The 27,103-nt window shown below is 42.1% G+C and overlaps 1 protein-coding gene across 1 annotated transcript; it reads right to left on the reverse strand.

Annotated features, from left to right (window-relative positions):
• Positions 1-438: 438 nt before the first annotated feature.
• Positions 439-9,923, reverse strand: spaca4l (sperm acrosome associated 4 like). The gene is given in 3 exon segments (NM_001141419.3): positions 439-1,269; positions 1,761-1,871; positions 9,868-9,923. Coding segments are annotated over 3 exon segments (390 nt in total). The 5' UTR covers positions 9,920-9,923; the 3' UTR covers positions 439-1,042.
• Between the last annotated feature and the right edge of the window lie 17,180 nt (positions 9,924-27,103).

The raw sequence follows: 27,103 nt of genomic DNA on the forward strand, positions 1-27,103 counted from the left end.
AACTGAAAAATACCAGGTCAAATCATGACATCAGTGATCTTCAGGTCAGAAAGTCTGAGTTCTAGAAAGAGGCCCGGGTCAGAATTCCGATTTGGATGATCGTTCAAATAGATTTTTCCTCAGTCGGAGCTAGTTCCCCCCTTCCTTCCTTTGGTCTAGGTCAGGGGTGGGCAATTCCAGTCCTCGAGGGCCTGACTGGTGTCACAGTTTTGCCCCAGCTAACACACGTGACTCCAATAATCACCTAATACATTTTATTAATCAGCTGTGTTTGCTAGGGATGGGAAAAATGTGTGTCACCAATCAGGCTCTCGAGGACTGGAGTTGCCCACCCCTGGTCATCACGTAGCTCAAGTATGGGGGCAACATATGAGGTCACACGGCAATTGCATTATTCATTGTAAACTGGGTGATCAGTGGAGCTCCCCAACAGCAAGTGGGGCTGGATAATGGGAGAATTAACAGTGAACGTCAATTTGAAATAGTGGTTAGAAATAAGCATTCATAACCAACACCAGAGATAGAAAATAGTCTGTTAGCTGAGCTCCCTATTGAAGATTAATGAATTGTCTGTCAGTATGAACAGTCATTGGTTATATAATGCTGACTGACAGATCTCCATCCTACTAAAGTGTCTGAAGACATTTGCTCAATTATGTTAATAGAAACTTGCCAATTGTACGTGAGCATTCCATACAAAACAGGTTAAATTCAATGCTTTCCAAGTGCAACTGAGTAAGCTAGTCTGTGTTTGAACAACTGCATTTCCAAGTGAGCCATAAAACAAATTGAGATTTCCAGAGGCATCAAGGACAAATCCAATTCTTTAATAGAAATAATTTAAAAGTTTAGCTGGTATATGGTACACTAACAGATGTTTCTTCCTTGGCCTAAATTATACAAACGTAATGCAGTTCTTATACACACGGACAGATTGGTGCTAATGTTTGATGAGTGCGTGTGGGTGTGTGAACCATCAACCTACATGTATATCAACCTCTGCATATGCATGTGTGTAGGCTACACAGAGGGCTTCACCCCTTTACACCAGGACTTTGGTCATGAAGGCAGTGGTCAGGGTGGCGAGGGCCAGGGGCAGGATGCTCATTTGGGGCAGGCCCGGGGCAGCGTTACACAGGTCCGTGTCACAGCAGGCCTTCATCATGTTGTACACTGTGTGGTTGGAGCTGGAAGGGAAATCGGTTGTGGTCGTCTTGTTGCATTCATTCACTGCCAGGCAGCCTTTCATCTTGATGTCCACAACCTTAACTGTAGATGAAAAGGAACACAGAAAAAACGTAATTATTTAGGCTTTATCGTGCCAAACGGCACATAGAGTAAGGCCTCTTAAATTGACAAACTATGAAACGCAAGTTGTTTTTCATTAACTTTTGCCGTAAAACAGAATGCTGGAAAGTGACATTTAAGCATCTGCAAAAGGAATATTTGCAGGTTGTCTTCCTTCCTTGTTTGCTTCTGAAGAGGACAGAGGCACTATGGGGTGTAAAAACAGACTAGCCCAAAAAATATCCTTACATTCGAACTTGTCTTTTCTTACCAACACTGATTTTGATGATAGCTACTTTGAGGAAAGTTCTTACTTGCAATGACTGCAATATGTGGTTGTTTATCTACAGTACCTTAGTTGAATGCACTGACTAAGTCGCTCTGGATGAAGCGTCTGCTAAATGATTACAATGTAAATATAAGACACATATGAGCCACCTATGACCGGTGTCGGCCAGGCCTTGGGTCCTTACCTGCCTCTCCGACGCCACTGAAACAATTCTCCCCGTCATTGCACTTGACTTCGGTGGTGTAGCACAGGTCCCATAAGCCCAACTCACATTTGTAGCACTTCAGAGCCTGGCCTGGGATAACAGAGACGGAAAGAAAAAAATAAGCAATAAATTACCATATGCCATTCTACAAATTCTCTTCATGTTCAAGTAAACACTCTTGTAGATAACTCCCTTGACCGCTTGTTGATGCAATCCTACGTCATTGGGACTGTTTGTCTCTAAACATGGGATGGGCCAAACAATGGTTTAGCCGTTGACACTCCCCGGTTTTGCTGACTGTGCACTTTAATGGATGAAAAGCCCATCTTGCACAAGTTATTATGATGTTAGTTCATAGAAGGGCATAGTTGTTTGACAATTTGTCCACTTATCAAAACACATGGTGAATGCTTTGAGTGTAGCCCTCCTTAGCTCTTGATAGGGACATACAAAATGGCTGCTTCCCAGTAAGTGCCACTCCAGACAGAGAACCAATTGGGTCAGGGAACTACCCTTTGACCCCATAATTCTTATGCCCTTTATAATGAGTAGTTTGGTGCTTTTAGGCGGTGGAGGAGGAATGGTCCGCCATAAACTACGGAATTAACCGAATGACAGTGAGACCCATAAATTCAACCAATTAGTTGCAAGACGGAAAGTCCCTGAGCAAGTTCTGACTTCTTATGCAAATAACACTACAGACACGCAGTACCTAAAGGAGTTAAATACCTGTCCATGAAGTCGTATGTGTGACAAACTCATCCCATGACTGGATCCATCATGGAAAGGCAAACGTTTGTAGGTGACGTGCACACATTGACACATACAGTAAATACACCATTTTGTTTGTTCCTTGTTTGAGTAAAGTTACTCAGTCCATTTGCATTCATGCCATTCAAGTGGTAAAGACGTCGTCATGGGACGATTCTACAGAACAGCATAGCTGCCATTTTAACCGAGTGACGCATATTGGTCACATTTAGGTACCAACTTCATTTTTAAAAAGAGGGAAACATGGCGTGGCCTTCAGTTATGAATGTCTGGTTGACAAAACAACAAATAATCTAAGCGCTTTGTGACTGAGCCAAGGAACATTGAGCTGCTTAGCAAGGTTGTAAAAATGCCATGCCAACGCCTAACACCCCATCCCGCCAATGCCTAACCACCACCAAACACTGGTTTCGGTCACACCCCATGGAAAAGGAGTTCACAAGAGACTCGGGTTACAAAGAAAATGCCACTCCTGTTCCAAACAAACAAAACATACACTGAACAAAAATATAAACGCAACATGTAAAGTGTTGGTCCCATGCTTCGTGAGATGAAATAAAAGATCACAGAAACGTTTCATACGCACAAAAATCTTATTTCTCTAATTTGTGCACAAATGAGTTTACATTCCTGTTAGTGAGCATTTCTCCTTTTCCAAGATAATCCTTCCACCTGACAGGTGTGCCATATTAAGACGCTGATTAAACAGCATGATCATTACACAGGTGCACCTTGTGCTGGGGACAATAAAAGGCCACTAAAATGTGCAGTTTTGTCAGACAACACAAATTCACAAATGTCTCAAGTTTTGAAAGAGCCTGCAATTGGCATGCTGACTGTAGGAATGTCCACCAGAGCTGTTGCCCGAGAATTGAATGTTCATTTCTCTACCATAACCTGGCTCCAACATTGTTTTAGAGAATTTGACATTACGTCCAACCGGCCTCACAACCGCAGACCACGTGTATGGCATCGTGTGGGCGAGCGGTTTACTGATGTCAACGTTATGAACAGAGTACCCCATGGTGACATTGGGGTTATGGTATGGGCAGGCATAAGTTTTGGACAACGAACATAATTGTATTTTATCGATGACAATTGGAATGCACAAAAATATTGTGACAAGATCCTGAGTCCATCGTGAGTCCCATTTTTCCAGTGGATGCATATCTGTATTCCCAGTCATGTGAAATCCATAGATTAGGGCCTAATACATTTATTTCAATTGACTGATGTCCTCATATGAACTGCAACTCAGTATAATCAATTAAATTGTTGCATATTTTTGTTCAGTGTACATTGAGTGCATCCCCACAATCCAACCAAATGACCCAGCTGTTTGATCACATGTAAAGAGGGACGCAACAGAATCTCTTTGTCGGCTTGGGTGTCCACTTATATCAAAGATCATCATTATGTGATCTTGCAGACATCGATTCAGCTTTGATGTAACTTTATTTAACAAGCATCGTTTACCTGAGTACCCTGCTCTTTACGTATAAAGTAGAAAATATATGCACATGCGCAGAATGTGGTCTGCACATGCACAGAAGCTTTGGGAACTTTAGTCTGGTGGACTAAAGATCCCGAAAAAGTAATTGCCAAGTGATCTGATCATTCAATCAATGTTTGAATTCCATTCTTTAGGTTCAAATATCAAATAAGGTGTCCTTCCAGGAAGGACAAATACATCCTTGAGAGAGAACGCAGATGAGTAAGACATGTCAGCGCACAAGTAAACTTCCACTTGTCAAAAACCCTCCCAATCAAGAATGCTTTTACCAAAATGTATTGAGGCTGCGTTTACACAGGCAGCCAAATTCTGATATTTTTTCCACTTATTGGTCTTTAGACTAATCAGATCAGCACTTTTGACAATAATCGGTCAAAAGATCAGAATTTGGCTGCCTGTGTAAATGCTGTCTAAGTGGAGGTTCCCGATACACAGATTAAGTTTTAAAAAGCTATTTTAATGGAGATTCTCTATTGACCACACTTTTTAGTTCAGGAATAGGTTTAAATCTGTCTGGGAAACCGGCCCTTAGAGTGAAAACAATCAACTGTCCTCCATCAGAATGCCTCTTCCCCTACTACTACATACAGGCCAACATCACATAAATGAGTCATGACATGATGCACATTTCTCTGTCAGCCTCTGCCTGGGGGTTTTGGGCCGCGCCTTGACTTTACCCCCTTCAGAAATCCTGTCAAATCGGTTCCCTTCACTCATGTCACACCACCAATCTGTCGCCACACACACACACACACACACACACACACACACACACACACACACACACACACACACACACACACACACACACACACACACACACACACACACACACACACACACACACACACACAAACAAAGCTGCATCTTGGCTTACACACTTGGCTGTATTCTAGCCACAACAGGTAATTTACAGAGGCAATGAGGGGTTAAGTTAAGGATGAGCGCCCAAGCCTTGATTGGGTAATACGGAGCACGGGGAGATGAATCATACGGATCAGGGGGATGATGTTCACAATTGGTCTCCACCATCTCTCATTATTGTTACCTTTAAGAAGACTGAGGACACGGTGCCCTTTGAGTATGAATAAACAGTTGCTCATACAACTCACGCAAAAAAAGCTACAAGATAACGATCATGTGACCTAGGTCTATGAAAATGTTTTGCTTTAGTGCAGACCACACATTGTCATTGGAAATGTTTTTGATGATGATTATTAACTCTATGGTTTGTGTTATATGTACCACATAAGGGGAATTATTATTACATGGACAAAGTGTGATGCCGACATAATTACACACAAGAGGCAACTATTTGAGGACATTGTTGTCATGGGGAATTTTGCTGGCCTCTAGCAACATTCAGGCATCCTTTAAATTCCCCCACCCAAAAGAAAACTCCTGGTGGGCTTATGCAGTACACATGTAATAGCATATATACACTGAGTGTACAAAACATTAGGAACACCTTCCTAATATTGAGTTGCACACCCTTTTGCCCTCAGAACAGCCTCAATTCATTGGGGCATGGACTCTACAAGGTGTCGAAAGCGTTCCACAGGGATGCTGGCCCATGTTGGCTCCAATGCTTCCCACAGTTGTGTCAAGTTGGCAGGATGTCGTTTGGGTGGTGGACCATTGTTGATACACACAGGAAACTTTTGAGTGTGAAAAACCATTGCAGTTTTTGACACTCAAACCAGTGCGCCTGGCACCTACTACCATTCCCCGTTCAAAGGCACTTCAATCTTTTGTCTTAAAAATCCTTCAACCTGTCCCCTCCCCTTCATCATTGAAGTAGATTTAACAGTAGATTTTGGTGTCGTTTTTATGTCCTGTAAGGAGTTTTTACACTGGGGACATACTGGTGGTGGAATTGGAAGGAACAGTAAGATTATTAACAAAGAGGTTGGGTATTGTGTATTTAATGAAAGAACCAATGCTGTATTGTGTAATTGGCCAAATAGGAGAGCAGATCAAGTTACTCTGTTCAACTGGTTTCAGATCAGGGCCCATAACCACAAACCACAGTGCCAAGTACCACAGTTCAAATCAGACTGTTGCACTCTACAGTTCACTCACTGCAACTACGTCAAATGAATTTATCAGTTCATTATGAGACCCCATGATGATGGGAACCATGGATACCATAACTGGGATTCCAAAACACCGAACATTGGTCAAAATGTATTTCAATGAATCCTCTTCAAAGTAAGGCATTTGTGTTGGGATATTGATAAGCGAAACAAGTCTTGATACAGATTTCTAAAAAAGAATACCAAAGTTGTCCACATGATGGCAATGTTGCCTGATAGACTGCAATGTTGTGTCCTGTCTTCTAACCAAGAGCTTGGATCAGAAGTATTCAATGGGGATGCTAATAAATCAAATCAAAAAGGTATATTTCACAATTACAAAATGCCATTAATCCCGTGACCTGTGTTAATGCAGTTGTCAAATCAGATCTAGAGCCAGTCTTCACAACCCTAATTGAGCAAACACATTTTACCTTGAGAGGGTAGTCAGTAATATATACTAGTTTTACTCCATAGTGTCCCTGAAAGGTTTAAATGAATATGACTTCCTGTAATCGCCAACACCTTCCACCCACAAGGCTTAGGACCAAACACCTAACCTTAACTAACTGCTTTCTTAATGTCGCTGTCACAACATTAACACTAAATTGCAAAGTTGTGCTCAATCTAACTGAGCTACAGACAACTCCCTTTGGCCTGCTCTCCACACATTAGCCTACACATCAGCCAAGTGATCAGGGTCACAGCATCAATGTAACTGGCCGTGAATCAAACCTGTGACACCAGGGGTGTATTCATTAGACAAAGACCGTAGCGAACAGTTACAAAATGTTTGGCAATGGAAACCGTTTATTCCAAACTGAGGTAGGCCCCTCCCCATTTCATTCCTTTTGGCTCCTAGGGAATACACCCTAGAGCATGTATTCCCAAACTGGGGTACGCGCAATGCTGTCGGAGGTACGCCAAATAAAAATCTGATTCATGTATGAAATATATAATTTTTAATATATAATTTTTTTTTTAAATAAAATAAATAAATGCCTTCACATTTTCAAACAGTCCATGTATATTTTCCAACAGGGCTATACATTTGGGTAAGGTTTATTTCTCGCCTGAGTAGCCTCATTTCACTGCCAAAAATTAAATTAAATCTAGTGTTCAGCGAAATAACAACAAAGTCAAATATAGGTAGCCTAGTCAAATAATCAACATCCAATCACATTAACTGTTACTCTCACGTGGGAATTCCATTAACAGTCCGTATGTAGCCAAAACGTAGCTGCTGCTCATTCCGTTTGCTCGAAAATTGATAAATGGTTAAGAAAAGTAAGGCCCACATCCAGAGACGCATACCAGCTCTACTGGCTGGGACAATGCTAGGGGAAAAGGCCCAAAAAACTATACAGACAATGCCTCCATCAAACAACACTTTCACGATGCAGTGACACGGCAGATGTTTAGAAACAATTACTGCTTCGCATGTAAGCCAGTGAATTCTATGAGTTACAGCTGGATGAGTCAACAGATGTGGCGTGCCTGGCACAACTCCTGGTATATGTCCGTTACGTTTATGGGGGGTCAATTAAGTTAAACATCCTCTTTTGCAAACCACTGGAAACCAGGACAACAGGAGAGGATATTTTTAAAGTACTGGACAGCTTTGTGACATCAAATGGACTTTGGTGGTCAAGATGTGTTGGTATCTGTACTGATGGCGAAAAAGCCATGACAGGGAGACATAGTGGAGTGGTAACTCAAGCAGTTGCTCCCGACGCCACTTGGGTACACTGCAGCATCCACCGAGAGGCTCTTGCTGCCAAGGAAATGCCTGACAGGTTAAAAGACGTCTTGGACACTACAGTGAAAATGGTTAACTTTGTTAAAGCAAGGTTCCTGAACTGTCATGTATTTCCTGCACTATGCAATGATATGGGCAGCGCTAGATATCATGATCTGAATCTAGGATTACAGGGACTCTCCACAACTATATTCAATGTGCGGGACAAAATTGAGGCTATGATTAAGAAGTTGGAGCTCTATTCTATCTGCATTAACAAGGACAACACACAGGTATTTCCATCATTGTTTGATTTTTGTGTGTGCAAATTAACTCAATCTTACGGTCAATGTCAAATGTGATATAGCGAAGCACCTGAGTGAGTTAGGTGCGCAATTACACAGGTACTTTCCCGAAACGGATGACACAAACAACTGGATTCATTATCCCTTTCATGCCCTGCCTCCAGTCCACTTACCAATATCTGAACAAGAGAACCTCATCAAAATTGCAACAAGTGGTTCTGTGAAAATTGAATTTCATCAGAAGCCACTGCCAGATTTCTGGATTGGGCTGCACTCAAAATATCCTGCCTTGGTAAATCGCACTGTTAAGACACTGATGCCCTTTGCAACCACGTACCTATGTGAGAATCCTCGGCCCTCACTAGCATGAAAACTAAATACAGGCACAGACTGTGTGGAAAATGATTTAAGACTGAGACGCTCTCAATACAACCCAAAATTGCAGAGTTATGTGCATCCTTTCAAGCACACCCTTCTCATTAACCTGTGGTGAATTATTCACAATTTTCGATGAACAAATAAGGTTTTATATGTAAGATGGTTAAATAAAGAGCAAAATTATTGATTATTATTATATTATTATTGTGCCCTGGTCCTATAAGAGCTCTGTCACTTCCCTCAAGCCGGGTTGTGACAAACTCACTCATTCTTATGTTTAATAAATGTATCATATAGTGTGTGTGTGTCAGGCTTACAATGATGGCAAAAAACAACATTTGAGAGTGCGCTGACCCTGGTGCTAGAGGGGGTACGCAGCTGGAGGTTGAATGGTTGAATGTTTGAAGGGGTACGGGACTATAAATAGTTTGGGAACCACTGCCCTAGAGCACTACACTCAGAATGACTGATACCCTCCAAGTTAAGGGCCAAAAGGGGAATCCAGCAGAACTACATTTTCTCATGTCTTAGTTTCACTAAAATGTTTTGTTAGGGAACCTATGCACATGTTGTATGAGATCGCGTTGCCGAAAATATTTGGTGAAGGTCATGAGGAATACATATTCACAATTCAGGAAGAACTCAATCAAGGTCGACCACTGCATAAATTCATATAGTAAGGGTGTGGTTTGAAACATGAGATGGGGACATAGACTTGTTTAGCGGAACTAAGTTACAGAAACTATGGGTCATACATAAAGGCAAGAATAATAGTTTATTTAGTCTTTACAGTTGAATATTCTGAACCATTCGCTCAGAAAGGGGTCAGTTCCCCCAAATTACATACTGGTTTCCTTACCCTGTAAACGGTCTATGGACATGATTTTTATTGTAACCCGCTTATGGGAGACTCTGAACCTTCAACTACAAACACTAGGCTGCGTTTACACAGGCAGCCCATTTGAGATATTTTTACACTAATAATTGGTATTTTGACCAATCAGACCAGTTCTTTTGCCAATAATTGGGCAAAAGATCAGAAACACTGGCTTAAGACGTCCACATTTTCTAATTGATTGTATTCGGATGTAAAGCTTGCCTATTTATATGATAAACTATAATGCCTCTTTGCAATAAATGGAAAGTATACATAGCATTCGAATGATGAAAAAAACGAACATCAATTAGACTACCCAATTCATTACAATCGTATCAAACATTTTGTTTTGGCTATCAAAATGATAGGCTAACTAAACAACGATTGAAATAAGCAAACAAATACAGTTCACAAACTATTTTATCTTACCAACTGCAAAACACAGGCCAACTGCGAACATGCTGAGAAGAATTCTGTTCATCTTGAAAAAAAAAAAAAAAAGATCAGTGTCGACAACTTTACAGGAGTTTTTTTCCGTGCCGCTATATGGACAGTTAGCTAATGTTATCAAACAGCAAAATTCGTCACCAACTCGCTATTTATAATCTCCCACCCATTTTCACAGACACGTCACCGTTATCCTATTCAACATAGAAGTGTCTGGACCACGTTCAGTTGCAAAACGTTCTTGAACGTTGCCGATATAAATTCCATCAAGAGGGCGGACTGCAATAGGCAAGCCAATTCAACCTTTGTCAACATGCTAGAATAGATCACTGTCTGAAGTTGTCTGAACAGAAACGATCTTCCTCCAGCACTAAGAGAAACATAATTATTTCCGTTATTGGCTTGGCTTCTGCAATGCAAGGTTGCTATTCTGTTTTGTTTGCTTGTTTTTCTGGTAACACACTGGGCACAAACTGGTGCAATAACGTTGTTTCAACGTAATTTGTCAACGAATTGTGACGTGGAATCTACGTGGAAAATACAAAGGCTTTGAAAAGTAATCAACTTAAAACATTTATTTTAAAAAATGGGGGGGTGTGAGGGGGTCGTGATATTTCAACCACAGGATTATGTCATCATGACAACCAAATCTCAACAAAGACAAACCTTGAATACAATATGTTTACATGTTATATTTAGAACAACGTCAAATGTTCAATGTCATATCCACTATTATGAAGAAAGAAAACTATAGGCCGGGCAGCATCTCCTATTGGACAATTGATCTATCTACAACTACCTCTAGGCTTCCCATCCAAGGTTTTAACCAAGCCCAGCCCAGCTATCATATTTGTCACTGACTATTACCAACATACTATAATGAGAATGATTGTTGAGAGATCTCCACTTAAAAAATTAAATATGTTCACTGTTGCTATGGAAGACATTCCAAAGGGTAGGCTTAACAGAGCAAATGAAATGTGGCCATACTTTATCAATCGTCAATGATGTTATTTAGGCCTACAGTATATAGCATTTGCAAAGTCATCAACAGATAGTCTAAATTCAACCCAGAATTAACAAAAAATAGACACTACAATAGTGTCACGGTTGTCGTAGGAAGAGACGGACCAAAGTGCAGCGTGTGTCGTTCCACATTTTATTTTCAGCGTGAAACTATGCGATACATAAACAACAAACCGTGACGCAGAGGTGAAACATACACTACTCAAAAACAATCTCCCACAAACCCAGGTGGGACAAACACCAACTTCAATATGACCTCCAATTAGAGACAACGATGACCAGCTGCCTCTAATTGGAGATCATCCCAAACAAAGCCCAACACAGAAATACAAAACTAGAACATAACAACATAGAAAAAAACTAAACTAGAAAACCCCCCTGTCACGCCCTGACCTACACTACCATAGAAAATAACAGCTTACTATGGTCAGGACGTGACAAATAGGCCTAGGGTTTCAAGCTCTGGTTGATGTCAAATGTAATGATATTTAGTGCTATTCAATTGTGTTTGGTTGTCAACACAACCAAATATCAACATTTGAAGTAGATGTATTGTATCTTCTGCTTGGATAGTTCCATCTGTGCCACTGACTTAGTCTGGCTTTAATCCCAGTTTGTGTAAAAAAAAAAAAAAGTATATGTTTTGGATTCACATCCTCCATCTCAACCAAAAATGTAAGTTAAAGAATAGGACTAAATCAAACTTCATATGAAGTATGATTTTATTTAGTCCTATTCTATAACTTTTGGTTGCGATGGAGATGTGACTCCAACATATCAATTAGTAATGTAACATATCAATTAACACAATTCAACGTAATTTTTGAAATAAAATAAATAGCCCATTAACTTATCAACAAGTTAACAAATGGTATGTTGGAGTAGGTACATCTCCTATAAATGTTGGTATTTAGTTGCATTATCATTTGTTTGTCATTTAGCAGACGCTCTTATCCAGAAGCAATTCGGGTGAAGTGCGTTGCTCAAGGGCACATCAACAGATTTCTCACCTAGTCAGCTCGGGAATTCGAACCAGTAACCTTTCAGTTACTGGCCGTCAATCAAACACAATTCAATATTCCTTTTTTTTTAATACAGTAAATTGCCTAAAGTTAAGGCTATAATCTTACAAAGTAATCTCACAATTAACCTTAAAATGAGTAACACATCCATGGCCACATTGAGGTTACTGTAACTATAAGTGTATTATTATGTAATAATATGAAGTTTGCGTGTTCAAGGTCGCATGCATAGGTCATCACAGGTCTGTTGAGATCTTCACAAATGCTGTAGCCTAATGATCTGCGCAGAATTTCGAACGGCATTGATTACTTGTACTTTTAATGTAATCTCAACTGCAATCCAGGTCATTTGGTTCTGCCTTTAGATGAAGCACAGTGACATCACATTAATCTGTTGTATAAATAAACAAAATATCTGACATTGTATTCCCATTTGAACTTTGATGTGCTTTAAAATGGTTGAATGTGCAGTGATAGACATTTGAGTGACCACTTAACCAAAATTCAGACATTGTTTTTCCATTGAAATTTGGATGTTCTTTTAGTTGATTGAAAGCATAGTGATAATTGGAAATTCAAATAACTTTTTAGTGGGTGACTATACAGTAGGTTGTAATCTTTGATCAAGGTCTCAATCAAATATTACCCAATTATCCACAATGAAATGAAGTAGTGTGCCCAGTCGGAAGTCTGGTCTTGCAGTCTGTGCAAGCATCTCTAAATTGTGCTCATGATATGTCAGTCTCTCATTTTAATCTTTGTCCGCTTTCAGGTTTGAGTCAGCAAAAGACAAAACAGTTAGCGAATTAGTTAACATTGACTCCCACCAGTGTAACTGGAAAAGCAAATATTGGTTACTTTTGAAAGACTGCTTGAGTTTATCTTGAATCAGTTTCCCTACCCTGTTGCAAGATATTATGTGATTGAGTAAATATTGTTTGTGGTACTATGTGCATTTGCGTGGTCGGTGACTTTGAGCAGGAAAGACTGTGTGTGGCTTTAAGGGGCGTTTGTGTCTCCTCTTCAGAGGGAAACAGTTATGAAATGCCTTCATCAGAGTCATTACTTCAAACCCTGAATGCAGTCTTTGTTTTGCCCACAGATCCCAGAGTCTCTGACATGTTTCTCAACTGTTGTCATTAATGCAAAGGGCATTTGGGAGTGAACAACAATGCTAATCTCTATTCTGATCAGTCACTGCAGCAGAAGAGATCCCAGGAGTTATACAAGAGAGAAGGATAAATAGGAGTATGGGAAGAATTGGAGAGGTAGAGCTTTTGATTATAATGTAATTGTGGACAAGAATTCTTCCTCCAAAAGTGTTTTTTCTGGAGTTGCAGCTGGCTTAAAATTATTTTTTTAAACAATTGTAAGAAAGTGCCTACTGTAGATGTTAGGACTAGGAGTAAGATATTTTTTTAAACATTTGCGGAGGAAAAGGTGTGGTGAAGCCAGCAGGCATGTCACATGACTCTGTGAGCAACAGGCATACTGTCACGGATAATGTGCTGTTAAACTATTGGTGTTTCATTGTTCCAACTTCAGATTATACATGTATTTCCATACAACATAACATACGCAAGCACACACTCAAACACAGATCGACTGAGCAAGCTTTTGAGGATTCTTTTGGATCCTCTCATACAAATTCAATCACTCTTCTATTTTTGAAATTAATGTATGTTGCCCAATGCAATCAAATCAAATCAAAATCAAATTTATTTTTATATAGCCCTTCGTACATCAGCTGATATTCTCAAAGTGCTGTACAGAAACCCAGCCTAAAACCCCAAACAGCAAGCAAAGCATGTGAAAGAAGCACGGTGGCTAGGAAAAACTCCCTAGGAAAAACTCCCTAGAATGGCCAAAAACCTAGGAAGAAACCTAGAGAGGAACCAGGCTATGAGGGGTGGCCAGTCCTCTTCTGGCTGTGCAGGGTGGATATTATAACAGAACATGGTCAAAATGTTAAAATGTTAAAATGTTCATAAATGACCAGCATGGTCAAATAATAATAATCATAGTAGTTGTCGAGGGTGCAACAAGCACGTCCGGTGAACAGGTCAGGGTTCCATAGCCGCAGGCAGAACAGTTGAAACTGGAGCAGCAGCACGGCCAGGTGGACTGGGGACAGCAAGGAGTCATCATACCAGGTAGTCCTGAGGCATGGTCCTAGGGCTCAGGTCCTCCGAGAGAAAGACAGAAAGAGAGAAAGAGAGAATTAGAGAGAGCATATTTAAATACACACAGGACACCGGATAAGACAAGAGAAATACTCCAGATGTAACAGACTGACCCTAGCCCCCCGACACATAAACTACTGCAGCATAAATACTGGAGGCTGAGACAGGAGGGATCAGAAGACACTGTGGCCCCATCCGATGATACCCCCGGACAGGGCCAAACAGGCAGGATATAACCCCACCCACTTTGCCAAAGCACAGCCCCCACACCACTAGAGGGATGTCTCCAACCACCAACTTACCATCCTAAGACAAGGCCGAGTATAGCCCACAACGATCTCCGCCATGGCACAACCCAAGGGGGGGCGCCAACCCAGACAGGAAGACCACGTCAGTGACTCAACCCACTCAAGTGACGCACCCCTCCCATGGACGGCATGGAAGAACACCAGTAGGCCAGTGACTCAGCCCCTGTAAAAGGGTTAGAGGCAGAGAATCCCAGTGGAAAGAGGGGAACCGGCAAGGCAGAGACAGCAAGGGCGGTTCGTTGCTCCAGCCTTTCCGTTCACCTTCACACTCCTGGGCCAGACTATACTTAATCATAGGACCTACTGAAGAGATAAGTCTTCAGTAAAGACTTAAAGGTTGAGACTGAGTCTGCGTCTCTCACATTGGTAGGCAGACCATTCCATAAAAATGGAGCTCTATAGGAGAAAGCCCTACCTCCAGCCGTTTGCTTAGAAATTCTAGGGACAATTAGGAGGCCTGCGTCTTGTGACCGTAGCGTACGTGTAGGTATGTACGGCAGGACCAAATCGGAAAGATAGGTAGGAGCAAGCCCATGTAATGCTTTGTAGGTTAGCAGTAAAACCTTGAAATCAGCCCTTGCCTTAACAGGAAGCCAGTGTAGGGAGGCTAGCACTGGAGTAATATGATCAAATTTTTTGGTTCTAGTCAGGATTCTAGCAGCCGTATTTAGCACTAACTGAAGTTTATTTAGTGCTTTATCCGGGTAGCCGGAAAGTAGAGCATTGCAGTAGTCCAGCCTAGAAGTAACAAAAGCATGGATTAATTTTTCTGCGTCATTTTTGGACAGAAAATTTCTGATTTTTGCAATGTTACGTAGATGGAAAAAAGCTGTCCTTGAAACAGTCTTGATATGTTCTTCAAAAGAGAGATCAGGGTCCAGAGTAACGCCGAGGTCCTTCACAGTTTTATTTGAGACGACTGTACAACCATCCAGATTAATTGTCAGATTCAACAGAAGATCTCTTTGTTTCTTGGGACCTAGAACAAGCATCTCTGTTTTGTCCGAGTTTAAAAGTAGAAAGTTTGCAGCCATCCACTTCTTTATGTCTGAAACACAGGCTTCTAGCGAGGGCAATTTTGGGGCTTCACCATGTTTCATTGAAATGTACAGCTGTGTGTCGTCCGCATAGCAGTGAAATTTAACATTATGTTTTCGAATGACATCCCCAAGAGGTAAAATATATAGTGAAAACAATAGTGGTCCTAAAACGGAACCTTGAGGAACACCGAAATTTACAATTGATTTGTCAGAGGACAAACCATTCACAGAGACAAACTGATATCTTTCCGACAGATAAGATCTAAACCAGGCCAGAACTTGTCCATGTAGACCAATTTGGGTTTCCAATCTCTCCAAAAGAATGTGGTGATCGATGGTATCAAAAGCGGCACTAAGATCTAGGAGCACGAGGACAGATGCAGAGCCTCGGTCTGACGTCATTAAAAGGTCATTTACCACCTTCGCAAGTGCAGTCTCAGTGCTATGATGGGGTCTAAAACCAGACTGAAGCGTTTCGTATACATTGTTTGTCTTCAGGAAGGCAGTGAGTTGCTGTGCAACAGCTTTTTCTAAAATTTTTGAGAGGAATGGAAGATTCGATATAGGCCGATAGTTTTTTATAATTTCTGGATCAAGATTCGGCTTTTTCAAGAGAGGCTTTATTACTGCCACTTTTAGTGAGCTTGGTACACATCCGGTGGATAGAGAGCCGTTTATCATGTTCAACATAGGAGGGCCAAGCACAGGAAGCAGCTCTTTCAGTAGTTTAGTTGGAATAGGGTCCAGTATGCAGCTTGAGGGTTTGGAGGCCATGATTATTTTCATCATTGCGTCAAGAGATATAGTACTGAAACACTTTAGTATCTCCCTTGATCCTAGGTCCTGGCAGAGTTGTGCAGACTCAGGACAATGGAGCTTTGGAGGAATACCCAGATTTAAAGAGGAGTCTGTAATTTGCTTTCTAATGATCATGATCTTTTCCTCAAAGAAGTTCATAAATTTATTACTGCTGAAGTGAAAGCCATCCTCCATTTGCGAAGGCTGCTTTTTAGTTAGCTTTGCGACAGTATCAAAAATAAATTTCGGATTGTTCTTATTTTCCTCAATTAAGTTGGAAAAATAGGATGATCGAGCAGCAGTAAGGGCTCTTCGATACTGCACGGTACTGTCTTTCCAAGCTAGTCGGAAGACTTCCAGTTTGGTGTGGCGCCATTTCCGTTCCAATTTTCTGGAAGCTTGCTTCAGAGCTCGTGTATTTTCTGTATACCAGGGAGCTAGTTTCTTATGACAGATGTTTTTAGTTTTTAGGGGTGCAACTGCATCTAGGGTATTGCGCAAGGTTAAATTGAGTTCCTCGGTTAGGTGGTTAACTGATTTTTGTCCTCTGACGTCCTTGGGTAGGCAGAGGCAGTCTGGAAGGGCATCAAGGAATCTTTGGGTTGTCTGAGAATTTATAGCACGACTTTTAATGCTCCTTGGTTGGGGTCTGAGCAGATTATTTGTTGCAATTGCAAACGTAATAAAATGGTGGTCCGATAGTCCAGGATTATGAGGAAAAACATTTAGATCCACAACATTTATTCCATGGGACAAAACTAGGTCCAGAGTATGACTGTGGCAGTGAGTAGGTCCAGAGACATGTTGGACAAAACCCACTGAGTCGATGATGGCTCCGAAAGCCTTTTGGAGTGGGTCTGTGGACTTTTCCATGTGAATGTTAAAGTCACCAAAAATTAGAATATTATCTGCTATGACTACAAGATCCGATAAGAATTCAGGGAACTCAGTGAGGAACACTGCATATGGCCCAGGAGGCCTATAAACAGTAGCTATAAAAAGTGAGTGAGTAGGCTGCATAGATTTCATAACTAGAAGCTCAAAAGACGAAAACGTCATTGTTGTTTTTTTTTTTGGTAAATTGAAATTTGCTATCGTAAATGTTAGCAACACCTCCGCCTTTGCCGGATGCACGGGGTGAGGCCTCATTTAACACAGTAAATTCATCAGGCTTAAGCCATGTTTCAGTCAGGCCAATCACATCAAGATTATTATCAGTGATTAGTTCATTGACTATAACTGCCTTGGAAGTGAGGGATCTAACATTAAGTAACCCAATTTTGAGATGTGAGGTATCACAATCTCTTTCAATAATGGCAGGAATGGAGGAGGTCTTTATACTAGTGAGATTGCTAAAGCGAACACCGCCATTTTTAATTTTGCCCAACCTAGATCGAGGCACAGACACGGTCTCAATGGGGAAAGCTGAGCTGACTACGCTGACTGTGCTAGTGGCAGACTCCGCTAAGCTGGCAGGCTGGCTAACAGCCTGCTGCCTGTCCTGCACCCTATTTCATTGTGGAGCTAGAGGAGTTAGAGCCCTGTCTATGTTCGTAGATAAGATGAGAGCACCCCTCCAGCTAGGATGGAGTCCGTCACTCCTCAACAGGCCAGGCTTGGTCCTGTTTGTGGGTGAGTCCCAGAAAGAGGGCCAATTATCTACAAATTCTATCTTTTGGGAGGGGCAGAAAACAGTTTTCAACCAGCGATTGAGTTGTGAGACTCTGCTGTAGAGCTCATCACTCCCCCTAACTGGGAGGGGGCCAGAGACAATTAATCGATGCCGACACATCTTTCTAGCTGATTTACACGCTGAAGCTATGTTGCGCTTGGTGACCTCTGACTGTTTCATCCTAACATCGTTGGTGCCGACGTGGATAACAATATCTCTATACTCTCTACACTCGCCAGTTTTAGCTTTAGCCAGCACCGTCTTTAGATTAGCCTTAACGTCGGTAGCCCTGCCCCCTGGTAAACAGTGTATGATCGCTGGATGATTAGTTTTAAGTCTAATACTGCGCTTGAGTGCACTACCCAGAAAGCAAACACTTGATCACAGAAACACATTTGTTAAATAATGGTCATATCAGTAAGAAACAAAGGAGAAACTGGTTTGCCTCCTGCCCAGTATGCCCAGGGTGTGTGAGGAGAGACCAAGGGAGGGACATGGCCTTACTCCTAATGCTGTGGTTAAAACTCCTGAGTCATGTAGGCACTCCTCCTCTCCCTGGAAAATGTGACGGAGGACGGAGTCAGGGCAGGCACATGGTTGCATACCGCTCATTTTACTAAAGAGGAGCAGCACTGTCTTTGGGAAAAAGTAGAAGACAATAGTCTTCATAACATATAGTCACTGGCAAGGCTTCACAGTTTTGGATTTTGCCATGGCACTGGTCTTTTTTGTTTACACAGAAAAACACATTAAGGAAAACATTTCAGAGATTAAGCAGCTTTTTTACATTTTAAATATCTTATAGAGTAGATACAGTGCTGTGAAAAAGTATTGGCCCCTTTCTGTTTTTCTCTATTTTGCATATTGTCTTATACTGAATGTTATCAGATCTTCAACCAAAACCTAATATTATATAAAGGGAACCTGAGTTTACAAATAACAAAACAAATGTCTACTTATTTCATTTAATTAACAAAGTTAGGCAACACACAATTCCCCTGTGCAAAAAAGTAATTGCCCCCTTAAACTCAATAACTGGTTGTGCCACCTTTAGCTGCAATGACTCCAACCAAACGCTTCCTGTAGTAGTTGATCAGTCTCTCACGTCACTGTGGAGGAATTTTGGCCCATTCTTGCATGCAGAACTGCTTTAACTCAGTGACATTTGTGGGTTTTCAAGCAGGAACTGCTCGTTTCAAGTCCTAACACATCATCTCAATTGGAATTAGGTCTGGAATTTGACTAGGCCATTCCAAAACTTCAAATGTGTTGCTTTTTAACAATCTTCATGTGGACTTGATTGTGTGTTTTGGATCATTGTCTTGCTCCATGACACAGCTGCACTTCAGCTTCAGCTCACAGACAGATGGCCTGACGTTCTCCTGTAGAATTCTCTGATACAGAGCATAATTCATGGTTCTTTCTGTTAAGGCAAGTCGTACATGTCCTGAGGCAGCAAAGCATCCCCAAACCATCACACTACCACCACAATGCTTGACCGTTGGTATGAGGTTCTTACTGTGGAATGCAGTGTTTGGTTTTAGCCAGGCATAAATGGGACACGTAGTCCAAAAAGTTCACTAAAGTTTGCCAAAAAGCACCTGGAAGCACCTGGATGATCATCAAAACTCTTGGAAGAATGTTCTATGCACAGATGAGTCAAATGTATAAATGATCTAAATGTCATTGGCAGATAATGTAGCTTATTTTAACGTGTTATTTAATAGGCTTAATACAAGTAATGCATCTTATTTCAAGATATTTTTAAAGATATTTTACCTTAATACGACAATTAAGGTCAAATATAAAAAAATATATATTGTAAAGTAATATAATCATGAAGAAAATGTACTACTTCAAAATGGAGATGGCCTCAATGGCGCTGCCCATGCTGTCACAGACGCAATAATGGCACAGATACAAAGATGAGTCCTCAATCTATCTCTATGGAAATGTAGTAACTTCCTGTAAATGAATAAGCCCTGTATGAGTTGTCACATTTACATTTACATTTAAGTCATTTAGCAGACGCTCTTATCCAGAGCGACTTACAAATTGGTGCATTCACCTTATGATATCCAGTGGAACAACCACTTTACAATAGTGCATCTAAATCTTTTAAGGGGGAGGGGGGGGGGTTAGAAGGATTACTTTATCCTATCCTAGGTATTCCTTAAAGAGGTGGGGTTTCAGGTGTCTCGGAAGGTGGTGATTGACTCCGCTGTCCTGGCGTCGTGAGGGAGCTTGTTCCACCATTGGGGTGCCAGAGCAGCGAACAGTTTTGACTGGGCTGAGCGGGAACTGTGCTTCCTCAGAGGTAGGGGGGCGAGCAGGCCAGAGGTGGATGAACGCAGTGCCCTTGTTTGGGTGTAGGGCCTGATCAGAGCCTGAAGGTACGGAGGTGCCGTTCCCCTCACAGCTCCGTAGGCAAGCACCATGGTCTTGTAGCGGATGCGAGCTTCAACTGGAAGCCAGTGGAGAGAGCGGAGGAGCGGGGTGACGTGAGAGAACTTGGGAAGGTTGAACACCAGACGGGCTGCGGCGTTCTGGATGAGTTGTAGGGGTTTAATGGCACAGGCAGGGAGCCCAGCCAACAGCGAGTTGCAGTAATCCAGACGGGAGATGACAAGTGCCTGGATTAGGACCTGTGCCGCTTCCTGTGTGAGGCAGGGTCGTACTCTGCGAATGTTGTAGAGCATGAACCTACAGGATCGGGTCACCGCCTTGATGTTAGTGGAGAACGACAGGGTGTTGTCCAGGGTCACGCCAAGGTTCTTAGCACTCTGGGAGGAGGACACAATGGAGTTGTCAACCGTGATGGCGAGATCATGGAACGGGCAGTCCTTCCCCGGGAGGAAGAGCAGCTCCGTCTTGCCGAGGTTCAGCTTGAGGTGGTGATCCGTCATCCACACTGATATGTCTGCCAGACATGCAGAGATGCGATTCGCCACCTGGTTATCAGAAGGGGGAAAGGAGAATATTAATTGTGTGTCGTCTGCATAGCAATGATAGGAGAGACCATGTGAGGATATGACAGAGCCAAGTGACTTGGTGTATAGCGAGAGTAGGAGAGGGCCTAGAACAGAGCCCTGGGGGACACCAGTGGTGAGAGCACGTGGTGTGGAGACAGATTCTCGCCACGCCACCTGGTAGGAGGGATCTGTTAGGTAGGACGCAATCCAAGCGTGGGCCGCGCCGGAGATGCCCAACTCGGAGAGGGTGGAGAGGAGGATCTGATGGTTCACAGTATCAAAGGCAGCAGATAGGTCTAGAAGGATGAGAGCAGAGGAGAGAGAGTTAGCTTTAGCAGTGCGGAGAGCCTCCGTGACACAGAGAAGAGCAGTCTCAGTTGAATGACCAGTCTTGAAACCTGACTGATTTGGATCAAGAAGGTCATTCTGAGAGAGATAGCAGGAGAGCTGGCCAAGGACGGCACGTTCAAGAGTTTTGGAGAGAAAAGAAAGAAGGGATACTGGTCTATAGTTGTTGACATCGGCGGGATCGAGTGTAGGTTTTTTCAGAAGGGGTGCAACTCTCGCTCTCTTGAAGACGGAAGGGACGTAGCCAGTGGTCAAGGATGAGTTGTGACGCACCACGGTGCCAGAATTGCCAGGAATTAAGACACAAAGTAAGCACTTAGAATAGAATAGAGGTTGAATGTATTAGTCATACATTCACACACACATTTTACCTCAGACCATGTGCTTGCTCGTCCGTATGCATGGCAGAGGGAAGACGTTTTGAGTTGGGTTGAGAAAAAAAATCCACTTCATAATTGTCATGTCCTGACCCTAGTAAAATGTCATTTTCTATAGTAGAGTGGTCAGGGCGCGACAGGGGGTGTTTTTGTGTTTTTCTATGTTTGAGTTGTAGTTTATCTATTTCTATGTTGAGGTTTATTGGGTTGACCTCCAATTGGAGGCAGCTGATCCTTGTTGACTCTAATTGGAGGTCATATTTAGTAGGGGTGTTTTTTCCTGTTGTTTGTGGGTGATTATTTCTTGAGTAGTGTGTTGTCTCTCTGCGTCATGGTTTGTTATTTTTGTGTGTTCTAGTAATTAAGTGTATCGCATTCAGTTTCACACTTTAATAAATATGTGGAACAACGACGACGCTGCATTTTGGTCCAATCCTTATAACAGCCGTGACAATAATAAAGCATTGCATGCATCTATAATTGCATTTGTGTAGTGGCATACAGTTGAGCAGATGCGTTTTTAGGATTTCCACACATGGGGAACATTATTTAGCAGGCTCAACAAAAAAAAGAGCCTTTTATAAACGCATTTCATACAATTCTATGTCATTTACATGAGAGAAGGCGTTAGCAGAATCATTTTTAATACCACACAAATGACCGAAATGAGTGGCTACACTGACAATAAAAACAACCTTGTCTTGAATGTAAACAATAGCCCAGGCCAAGGAAGAGACACACATATAACCCCTATAAACAATGGCTTGTGTGATGTGAGCTCTCAACTGCTCTTACCATACAGTGGACGCATAAGCCTATGCATGCAATGCCCTAATGCATTTAGTGCTCAAATCTGAGACAAGTATTGTGTTAGGAAAGTAAAAGGTGGTGAGGAGTGGAGAACGTCTTCTCCGAGGATGCGACAGAGATCGGAAGACAGAGGCACAGTTTGATTAGGGTTTCTACTTCTCTGAAGAGTCCTCTTGTTTGTGCGTGAAGTTGGGCCAAAGTTGAAGCAGCCTCTGGGACAGTGCTGTATGGGGTATTTTTTTGTGACTCCTCCCAACATGTGGAGTTGGAGCTGCAGGCGACCTGTGTCTAGCTGCGTGGGGAGGTGAAGGGAGTCAAAGGACTGTGAATCCATAGCCTTATTGACACCAGCAGAGAGTATCGTCCATATCCCAGGTGAGTGCGCATATTCACTCATCATTAGATCGGTGCAAGTTGAAACTTTGTTCTTGGACAATCATTTCCTCCTCCAGGTTAGATGGACTTCATTTTGTATAATTTCTGTCTCCCCTTTTCATAGGCCTAGATTAGATGGTTGCAGACATGGTTAGTAGTGATCAGCAGTAGCCTATAGGCCTATACTACCCTGTAATTTTTATCTCGTTAAAAAAAAGATTCTGCTAATTTCTACAGTCATATAACATGTATTAGAATTGCGTGAAATGCGTTTATAAACAGAAAAAGAAAGGAGAAGAAATGATCTTATATAGCCAATAGCCTAGGCCAACTAAGTCAGTGGTGGTAGGTGCCGTTTAAGATGAGGGAGGATGATTATTGTTTTTCCATGGGCATGGCTCTATTTCTATTACAGCATATTGGATTACTGTAATTCGTATTCCATTCACCCAGTTCAATGTAACATCGATAGGTTTACTACATGATACTCATGTAGTAATAGGCTACAACCTAGCCGATGAATGAAAGTTTACAACGTAGGTTCACACACGTCGAGAGAAATATTTGAGGTGGCAGACAGTGACACATGGACAGACAGACACATTCAATACCGCCTTGCTTACTCTTTCTATCTAGCTGATCTAGGGTGTAATTGTGGCGAAGTCTAGGGATAGGGATTTTGATGTTCTGTTCAGGGACTTTCCAAAACTACTATGAGCCAGGTGACATCAAGGGAGCCTCTAAAAAGGTCCTGGGGAGAGGTGGCGCGAGGTAGTGCGCAGGCAAATGTGTTGCAAAAGGAGCAGAGAGTTAAAGAATGATAACAAGTAGAGAGGAGCCGAATTTAGAAAGTAACTTATGTTGGAGTATTGTTGGAGAAAAAGTATGTTCAGGTTCTGGAAGAGGATTGTTCCATATCACAGAATGACTGTAATTTTTGCCTTCGGGCTTAACGTGAGTTCCATCGATGGAGCTAGCTACCAGCCGGCGTGATGCTAGCTAGCTACCCACCAGAGTGATGGGCATCAAAGAATTGTTACTGACATCAGAAGAGTGACGTGAGTTGAAGTGATTTAGTTATAAAAGATTACATACAGTTGAAGTAGGATGTTTACATACACTTAGGTTGGAGTCATTAAAACTTGTTTTTCAACCACTCCCGGTTGGGACATCTACTTTGTGCATGACACAAGTCATTTTTCCAACAATTGTTTACAGACAGATTATTTCACTTATAACTCACTGTATCACAATTCCAGTGGGTCAGAAGTTTACATACACTAAATTGACTGTGCCTTTAAACAGCTTGGAAAATTCCAGAAAATGATGTCATAGCTTTAGAAGCTTCTGATAGGCTAATTGACATCAATTGAGTCAGTTGGAGGTGTACCTGTGGATGTATTTCAAGGCCTACCTTCAAACTCAGTGCCTCTTTGCTTGACATCATGGGAAAATCAAAAGAAATCAGCCAAGACCTCAGAAAGAAATTGTAGACCTCCACAAGTCTGGTTCATCCTTGGGAGCAATTTCCAAACACCTGAAAGTCCCACGTTCAACTGTACAAGCAATAGTACGCAAGTATAAACACCATGGGACCGCACAGCCGCCATACCACTCAGGAAGGAGACGCGTTCTGTCTCCTAGAGATGAATGTACTTTGGTGCGAAAAGTGCAAATCAAACCCAGAACAACAGCAAAGGACCTTGTGAAGATGCTGGAGGCAAAAGGTACAAAAGCGTCCATATCCACAGTAAAACGAGTCCAATATCGACATAACCTGAAAGGCCGCTCAGCAAGGAATAATCCACTGCTCCAAAATCGCCACAAAAAAGCCAGACTCCAGTTTGCAACTGCACAAAGGGATAAAGATAGTACTTTTGGAGAAATATCCTCTAGTCTGATTGAAACAAAAATGTAACTGTTTGGCCATAACGACCATCGTTATGGTTGGAGGAAAAAGGGGGAGGCTTGCAAGCCGAAGAACACCATCTCAACCGTGAAGCACGGGGGTGGCAGCATCATGTTGTGGGGGTGCTTTGCTGTAGGCGGGACTGGTGCACTTCACAAAATAGATGGCATCATGAGGGAGGAAAATTATGTGGATATATTGAAGCAACATCTCAAGACATCAGTCAGGAAGTTAAAGCTTGGTCACAAATGGGTCTTCCAAATGAACAGTGACCCCAAGCATACTTCCAAAGTTGTGGCAAAATCGCTTAAGGACAATAAAGTCAAGGTTGAGTGGCCATCACATAGCTATAGAATCCTATAGAAAATGTGTGGGTAGAACTGAAAAAGCATGCGTGAGCAAGGAGGCCTACAAACCTAACTCAGTTACACCAGCTCTGTCAGGAGGAATGGGCCAAAATTCACCCGAAACGTTTGACCCAAGTTAAACAATTTAAAGGCAATGCTACCATATACTAATTGAGTGTTATGGAAACTTCTGACCCACTGGGAATGTGGTGAAGGAAATAAAAGTTGAAATAAATCATTCTCTTTACTATTATTCTGACATTTCACATTCTTAAAATAAAGTGGTAATCCTAACTGACCTAAAACAGGGAATTTTTACTAGGATTAAATGTCAGGAATTGTGAAAAACTGAGTTTAAATGTATTTAGCTAAGGTGTATGTAAACTTCCAAATTCAACTGTACAAGGGCCAGAATCAATTCAAAAGTATTTATAAAGCCCTTTTTACATCAACCGATGTCACAAAGTGCTATACAGAAACCCAGCCTAAAACCCCAAACAGCAAGTAATGCAGATGTAGAAGCACAGTGGCTAGCAAAACTCCCTAGAAAGGCAGAAACCTAGGAAGAAACCTAGAGAGGAACCAGGCTCTGAGGGGTGGCCAGTCCTCTTTGGCTGTGCCGGGTGGAGATGATAACAATACATGGCGAAGATGTTCAAACGTTCATAGATGACCAGCAGGGTCAAATAATTATAATCACAGTGGTTGTAGAGGGTGCAACAGGTTAGCACCTCAGGAGTAAATGTCAGTTAGCTTTTCAGAGAGTCGAAAACACCAGGTCTGGGACAAGGTAGAATGTCAGGTGAACAGGTCAGGGTCCATAGCCACAAGCAGAACAGTTTAAACTGGGGCAGCAGCATGACCAGGTGGACTGCTTATGAAAATTCATACTAAAAATGTGCCTTTAGAAGTGAACAAGCAATTACCCAGTTAGTGTCTTCATCATTATTGTCCACCTCCCCACAGAAGTGGCACAGTTGGCTCAGGTTATCTAGCAAAACATAATGTCAAGTAGTCTATACATCTTTACATGTATTTTTCTGCAGAAACAGGAAACAAGGGAATAGTATAGGTTTCTTATAACATAATTATTTAAATCCATGCGTTTCAGCACCAGCACCTCTGGCACTAGCATCTACCTCAAGTTTAAACGGTCGTTCAAAATCCGGAGCAGCAAGTACAGGGGTATTACATAAGAGTGCTTTAGCAGTATCAAAAGCTACCTGACAATCAGGGGACCACTCAAACAATCTAGCCAGACTGAGCAAATCGGTCAATGGAGCAACTACCGCAGAGAAACTTTTACAGATACTACGGTAGTAGCCAACCATCCCTAAAAAGCGGCGTAGCTCTCGTCTGGCGGTAGGTGCGGGGAACGCAGTTATAGCCAAGACCTTGGCATCAACAGGGCGCACCTGTCCATGGCCGACCTCTTTGCCGAGATAGGCAACAGTGGCCTTCCCAAACTCGCACTTTGCCAAGTTCAGGGTTAGAGAAGCAGCTGCCAAACGCTCACATACTACCCTTAGAGAGTTAGCATGATCTGACCACTCAGACGAATAATTCACTAGATCATCAAGGTAGGCACTACAATTTGGAACGCCAGTTAATACCGAGTTAACCAGTCGTTGGAAACTGGCTGGTGCATTCCGTATCCCAAAAGCCATGACAGAGTATTGTAGGAAGTTGTCTGGGGTCACAAAGGCAGAAATCTCAGAAGCACGCGAGGTTAACGGAACCTGCCAGTAACCTTTTAAAAGATCTAATTTAGTTACATACGTAGCTGCACCAACAGTGTCGATACAGTCGTCCAGTCTGGGTAACGGGAACAAATCTGGCATTGACAGAATTTACCTTTCGATAATCCGTACATAACCTGGACGTACCATCAGGTTTAGGAACCAGAATGCAAGGAGAACTCCAAGGGCTTAAACTCGGCGTAGCCAGGTCATTCTTCAACAAATATCTCACCTCATCCCTCATTATCTTCCTCTTAGAACCGTTGACACAATATGGGTGTTGCTTGATAGG

Source organism: Salmo salar, chromosome 14 (genome assembly GCF_965601325.2).
Source record: "Salmo salar chromosome 14, fSalSal1, whole genome shotgun sequence".
Lineage (NCBI taxonomy): Eukaryota > Metazoa > Chordata > Actinopteri > Salmoniformes > Salmonidae > Salmo > Salmo salar.